This window comes from Oryza sativa, chromosome 10, assembly GCF_034140825.1.
Source record: "Oryza sativa Japonica Group chromosome 10, ASM3414082v1".
Taxonomy (NCBI): domain Eukaryota; kingdom Viridiplantae; phylum Streptophyta; class Magnoliopsida; order Poales; family Poaceae; genus Oryza; species Oryza sativa.
In genome coordinates, this window is record NC_089044.1 from 18,312,565 (window position 1) to 18,319,939 (window position 7,375).

The 7,375-nt window shown below is 40.6% G+C and overlaps 1 protein-coding gene across 2 annotated transcripts; it reads right to left on the reverse strand.

Moving 5' to 3' along the window:
- Nucleotides 1-286: 286 nt before the first annotated feature.
- LOC4348880 (uncharacterized) lies at nt 287-7,100 on the reverse strand. Of its 2 annotated transcripts, none has more exons than XM_066304586.1 (15): nt 6,485-7,100; nt 5,821-5,901; nt 4,190-4,356; nt 3,869-4,090; nt 3,648-3,784; nt 3,276-3,518; nt 2,970-3,118; nt 2,343-2,407; nt 2,168-2,236; nt 1,912-2,085; nt 1,697-1,830; nt 1,341-1,625; nt 1,050-1,192; nt 905-958; nt 287-797 (listed from the first exon to the last, which is right to left on the reverse strand). In XM_066304586.1, the coding sequence occupies exons 3-15, from the start codon at nt 4,197-4,199 to the stop codon at nt 707-709; spliced, it is 1,776 nt and encodes a 591-aa protein (XP_066160683.1). In that variant the 5' UTR covers nt 4,200-4,356; nt 5,821-5,901; nt 6,485-7,100; the 3' UTR covers nt 287-706. The 2 variants fall into 2 exon arrangements, with proteins under 2 accessions (XP_066160683.1, XP_066160682.1); XM_066304585.1 differs by lacking the exon at nt 6,485-7,100 and adding an exon at nt 4,553-4,689.
- Between the last annotated feature and the right edge of the window lie 275 nt (nt 7,101-7,375).

A 7,375-nucleotide genomic window follows, 5' to 3' on the forward strand; every position in this document is an offset into this window, starting at 1 on the left:
GTCAAGTAATAAGTAATGCCTCTTAATAGGAACTTAAAACTGTCATCTTTGCTACCGACTAAATTCAGCTGTAGTTGCAATTTGTAATCAAGTGATAGGTCACACTAGGCCTCAAGCTGTGTAATAGTTCATAAATCTAGGCAATACTTAAACAAATATATGAGTCAGGAAATCTGCTTGCCTAAATATCATTCTGGGACACATTTTAAATGCATTTTAACCTTGCTACAGTCAACTAATGGTCCACAGAGTTGACACATTCTGAAATTATTTTTAGTTCTGTAAATAAATAAATTGTCAATCTCATATACTCAAACTAAAAGAAGCTGATAAAAACAGATGTGACTTGAAGTCTTGAACAACAGAGCTCATTCAGCCCAAGTCAAATCTTGAGCAAACTTATATACAGTCAGTCCCATTGGGGATCCCTACGGCCCTACCCACTGGATGAACACATCAAGGACATGATATGAATAATATATCCGTTAGCTAATTGCTTGATCAACACAACTTCATAACTACTCCGACAGTGGAACTACTTTTGACACACCAAAAAAATGAGATAACTCGTAAATTGCTACAGTCAAGTCACATAGATAATCCCTGGACACCAGTCGTTAAACTTACATATATTTTAGACAAGTTTGTCAAATAAGTATTACTTGCTAAATGAGCAGAACAAGGTCCGCCAAATACCAGCATGAGTTTACTGGAGACGCCTTCCAATACACTTGGGTACATAAGACCTATCTACATCAAGCGAACCATGATACCAGTATGGCTCGGGCACAGGCCACCTGTCATCCAAGATAACTTTTCCTATGTAAATTGATCGTTGAATACAACAATCTAAGATGCCAGAAACAAGTGGCAATGAAGAATCCAAAAATAAATAAATAAATACCTGTTTTTCTTCGTTCCCTCACCGATATCTATGGGCATAGGATTGTTACATCCACTGCGAATAAAAAAAATTTCAGTCTAAATTCTTAGAATAAGCATTATGCCTACTAGCTATCATCAAGATATAACAAGGAAAAAAATCATACCTTTCTGATGGTAAATCATTCACTCTGCTTAAAACTTCGACAATCTTATGCCTTGGTAGGAAAGGAGTTGCTTCACTTCCATCATAGAAGTTCATGCCAACAAAACTCCCATCAAAATTAATAAGAGGGCCTCCAATCCCAGCCTAATACAAAAGAAAGGACCCAATGTTACTGGAAAAGTTGAAATTCCTGAGAAGTCATGTGCTGTGATTATAGAGATAACTCAGATTCTCATGCAACTATCTATATGGGCTACTACGTAACAAAAAAAGTAAGAGAAATTCACCACACCTTCTTGATTTTACATGTGGACAGCTTAAGATCTTTGCAGTCAAGTTTGCATCCCTTTTTACCACGCTTCACATTACCAATTGTGGCCATCAATGGTCCAAGTCTAGTGTCACGTCCTATAGCTACTACTTTTTCAGATGGCTCTTGCACCGTTTTACTAAAAATATCTTCTAGGCGAACAGCATTGAAATTCTTCTTGAGACTGACAATAGCAATATTATAGTTTAAATTATAGAATTCCAATGTCCCACAACAACGTTGGTTCGGTGGGAGAAACACCTCAATCTGCAAACATAAAGTGAGTTCAGCTAGCAATCATATAATAAAGATAAAGATAAATGACTAGGAGAACCAACCGTCAGGTTACTATCAATCTTGTCATCATTACAACGATTGACCAAACTTGCTGAAGTCAAGATGACAGTGCGCGTAGCTTTGCTTCCATGCCACTTTATAATCAAGCCTGTGCATGCAAAAAACCTCACGAAACCTACACATTACAACTTTAATCATTAGTTAGTGAAGGTAAAATTGCATAGAAAAGTAATGAACATATTGCTGTCAAAATCACCATTGAATGATGCAAGGGAGACAACACGACGAGATATATTTGTCACAACTTCTTTCGGAAGTTGATACCAGACACGATTCCTACAAGACTTGGCTGGATCACCATAAGGGTACCCTTTCCATGCAAGTAATTCACCAAAGCGTTCTTCAAAATGATTAAGCAATTCCCCATTCACTGGTTAAAGAAACAAGATCAGAAATTAACTACAAAGAAGTGCACAAGGGAGATGAAAGCAATATCAAAAGCAACGACTTACATTCAAGCACAAGTGGTGGTGGCATGGGATACCCATAGGATTTTAACCGGTAAATAGTTTTCATAAATCCTGATGCAATTAGGAGATCATTATTAGTACTCAGATGATATGTGACATTAGCATAATAAAGAACATAGGTAACATTTAGAATGATGATTCGCAGTATTGTTCACACCTGAAGGTATTATGCTTGATACACCTTTAGGCAACGAATATCCTCGGAAGTGGAGATGTTTAGGACTGAGAGAACACAGTACACTTGTTATGACAAACAAATAAATACACACGAACTAGCCCAACCGCAAAAACAGTCATACCAACACAGGAACCAAACTGTATGAAAGGAACCAAGGTATGAAAAATGTACTAAAAAAATCAGGATATTAAATATTCAACATAAGACATGAGAGGACTGAGCATATTCAAATGTAAGAAATATAAGTTGCACTATCCATATGGCCAAAACGAATTGTTTTGAGTTTAAACACTTCCTCATTTAGGAAATACATTAAGCATGGGCACTAATTTAGTAAAGGACATGTGGCACCGATGTTGGTAACCATAAGGTAGAGGTATCAAGAATCCAAATTGTTTCAATCCAAAGATTACAGTGTGAAAACTCTGAAGGCTCCAATGCTGCTAGAATCAAAAGATAACCATGTGAAAACTCCTAAGGTCCCAATGTTGTTAGTATAAAAATGGCTTACCTTAAACAAAGGGAATATGAGACGAATTTGGAACAGCTATCAATAAGCTAAGTGGGGAAGAAAAAACTCAAATAAAGGATGTGTAAAAGACATACTTCAATATCCCAAAATGCTCCAAACGCTTCCGAAGCAATTTCGTTGGTAGGAAAGCATATGTCAAAGTTCCATCATCATCATGGCAAATGCTAAAGTTCATCCCAATAAATCCCTTATCCTTTCCAAGAAGCGGCCCTCCAAGTACAGCCTAACAAAAGCAAATTGGTAGGATAAAGGAAAAAATGTATTGTTTTTTTTTTACTTCGTTGCAAACAATGATACCTTAAGACCATCAATATTAATGCAATTATTTAATTCAAGTTTTCCATCATACCAAAAGTAACAAACAGATTATAACAACATACCTTAGAGATATCTTGACTATCTGGAACCCAGGTGTTGTTGCAGCGAACAAAACCATCCATAGCCATTAAATTGCCTGACTCGAAGGCACGCCCAGCAACTAGTGCTTGAATACCATCAGGACAGGCCTTAAAACTTATAGGACGGACCTCTATGAGCCCAAAGCACGTGACAATAGCAATATCATGGTCATATAGTCCTAAGAACCCATCAGTAATTCTATTATTAGGAAGGCGCACTGCAACCTATAGTGATAAAAGCAGTACATCAGCATACAATGGCCACAATCAGTTTGGATAAATAAAGCAAAATGGAGGGCGTAATGAAGGCCAAATAAACCAGCAAAATGGAGGACAATGATTTGCAGCACCAACCCTCAATTTATCATCTCTATTTCTCTTCTCGTCGAATACTCTAACCAAAGCAGCTGATGTCACAAATCTCGTTAGGTGTTCTCTAGTTGTCCCATCTGGTAGAGGTATTCCCGAGCATGCAAATAACATCTTATCTCCTGGGCAAGATCATGGTTTAAATAATTAAGAAGTGACAACTAAATACAAATTACGAAAATCCATAAGCATCGGAGTGCACTCACCATCAAACAAAGCAAGGGAGACAACAATGGTAGACAAATCTACATCAACATTAGCACTGATTCGATAAGTTTGTTGACCGGGATTGACAACATGGCCAAATGATTTCTCTTCAAAAGCAATGCTCGAAACTTCTCGATCACGAAGATCTTTGTCGAATCGTTCCTCCTCTATAGCACACAGATTGTTGTAATAATTAGCCACTGCCTTCCGAATCTCTTGATCTGATTAACGAACATGATGTATACACAACTATGAGTGTTTTATTAGAGCAACATGTACCAGAAAAACAAGAACCAAAAAATTCAAAATCAATGACGCACATTTTCTCATATTTTTTAAGCCGCGGCTTGGCTTGTCTTTCTTGTCATCACCCCTACTTGAAAGCAATGAGGAATCAAGTTTGTTCCTTCTGTTTATGGCTCTTTGCTCCCTACTCACACCTCTTGTGCAATCAATCTGTGCCTCGTTTCTCAGGGTCTTTGCAGTCCTGAAGAAGAAAGGAAATGCAAATGGTTAGTCAAGGTTTGATCATAATGCATGTGTGTCACGCCCGAAAATTCACAAGTAATTTCCAAACTAATTTGTGTATTAAAAATCCTCGTCCAGGAATCACCCGAGGTATACAAACTGACAATTTATAATATATAGATTCATCATAATAACTAAAGTGATTAAATACTTACATATGAGGCACTTAGTCCTCACCACGAAGAAAACTGCAGCAGAAAAGAAAATCTAGCGAAGCTTCAACTCCACTCCACCAGACAACTCACTGGGATCTAAGCCAAAAGTGTTCTTTTTATGGATCTTTTTTCTCCAACTGAGGTTTGATGATTATTGCACGGTGAGTATATGAATACTCCGTAGGCCACACAACAAGTATGCAAGTGCACAGGGATAACAAAGGATGACATAATATAGGGTTCATTTGCGAAAGAAACATTTGACAAAGAGTTGAGAATATGTAAAACAGTAGAGTAATTAATTAAATAGTATTAATCCAACACTATACAACATACCCGTTGCATAGGCCCAACCATAACTGAACAACCATGCCCGGTTGACAGACCCAATCTCCAAAACCAAGGACTAACCATTTCATACCAGGAGCTAAACCAAAGTATCATCATTTATCACATTATTATTAATGAGTAGTGTGGAACTAATCAAGAAAAACATTGTTAGGCTCACCCTATAACCGCGGACACGGCTACTTGAATAGTTTTACTCTGGCTAGATGTGTACAAATTTACCCACAAGACATAGAACCATAACATGTTGCCATGCCCTCAGTACCACCACGGTACCTCGAAACATGACTGTGACAAGAGACCTCGCATAACACAATTCAAAGCAGTGCACCTTCCTGGATCATAGACTCCCCTTTAGACCAAGGTATAAACTCCCCAGCGAATCCCGTGGGCTTATCTCCACAACTTCTCACTCTGGCACTCCATAATGAACCATGCTATATAATGTATCCAGTCGTTGCCCACGCTGGCTTGTGGTTAGTACAGTTAATGCTTCACAATAGTAGCTCGTGAACTGGCCCTTAATTGTCATGTGCACGACCATCAAAACCATGTGCTCACAACCCACCATTATTAGGTTTTAATTGGCATTTAACTAATTAACCAATCACGATTGACCATCGTGAGCTACCATTAAATATCCATCATTAAGTAATAGTGAAGCATTAGTTATCCCCATAGTGTGCTAATGTTTCAAAGCACGGGTAAGCAATTACATCTAAATATCTAACTAAACCAGTATATAAGGCCCAGCTAGTCAAACTACCCATAGGATAATAAAGTTACCTTCGGCCATAATATGGGGAAAAGGCTCAGACAACCCAATGACATTCAAAAATAAAAGCATATTTAAATGAAATAAAGAATTTAAACATAGATTCAACATTCTCAAAGGGTATTTTGAGATCTATGTGACTTGCCTTGCAAACAAGCGTCTTCAATTCATCTTCAGGAGCTTCTCCAAAGAACGAACGATCATCCGAAATGACGGAAAACTAAACCTAGAACGTAAAATGAGAAAAAAAACACTAATAAAACCAAATAAACAATACAAATAAAGTTTATAAATGGGTAGAGGTTGAATTTATATGAATTATGTGATTTGAACGATCTCATTTCGAGTTCGTATAAATTACTTATGAATTAATGAAATTTTAATTAATTAAAACATGTAAAGAAAACATCATATTTGATTATTTTAGAACTGAAAAGGAGGAATATGACGTAAGCCCTAGGATAGGAGAGAGAAAGGGCTTGTGATAGGTGGGAACCATTCGTCATAGAGACAAGCGGTAGACCGGGTTTTACCATGAATCACGTCCACAGAGGTGGTCAACGGGTCCACGGGATGGATGGCTCAGATTGGTTTGACTTGAGATCCGACGGATGAGATCAATCCCGAAATAGGATTTAGGATAGCAGCCACGTGACATACAACAAGCAGCCATGGGGATGGAAACGACCACGTGGCACTGACGCGAATGCCACGCGGGATAACCAGCCGGCCGGCTTAGGACGACGGCGGTGACGGCGAACGGCGGCGGAAAGCGAGAGCACGGGGAGGAAGAGGGGACCGAGGCGAACCTTGCCACTACTTACACGACGATGAACGACGACGGGAGACACCGGCGGGGAGCTCCGAAGGGCAGCGAGGTCGGGTCGGCGGTGGCGGCGGTTTTCCGGCGACGGGCAGCGGCAACGGAAGGGTAGTCGGGCTTCTCCTCGGCGCTGCGATGCGGAGGAGAGCGACGGCGAAGCTCGGCGATGGTGGAAACAACGGTGAGTGGCGGCTGGAGGTCGATGGGAGGCAGCGGCGCTCGGGTTCGCGTCGGCGAGCAGCTTCCGGTGGTCTTCGGCGCAAGGGAACCGGCGGCCGAGGTAGCCCTCGTCCTTGCGGAGCCAACGAAGAGTTAGGCAAAGAGGGAGGAGATCGGCTCGGACACGGCGGGGATTGGCCGCGGAAGAGTTAGGGTTCGCCGGCAAGATAGGAGATCAAAACCGCTCCGATTCGGGGAGATAAACCACGGGATTTCTTCGATTTCTCGAGGGGAAGGCAAGATTAAGAATAACGGCAACAAATCCCCTCAATCAATTTCGGAAACGGAACAACGAGACGGCCGAATTTGGAGGGGGAGGGCAGGCGGCACAGGCTCGGTTCGGCCGACTGAAGCTTGAAGAAGACACTGTAGCGAAGGGACACAAACGGAACTTCTTCGTTTCCAGACTTCCAGCCCAAAAGGAGAGAGACGTAGAATGAACTTCTCTGGAAAAGGGACCTGCAGCTTGGGCTGCGGCTTGGGGAGGGGAAGAGAGGAGTCGGGCCAGATTCAGCCCAAGACTAGGAACTGCAGCTTGGCTGTGGCTTGGGCAGGAGGAAGAGGGGAGTTGGCCCAAGACTAGGAAGAGGATTTTGTTTTCTTTTTAATTTAAATAAATTGCTGAGATGATGTTTCATTTTAAATGTTTATCTAGCCT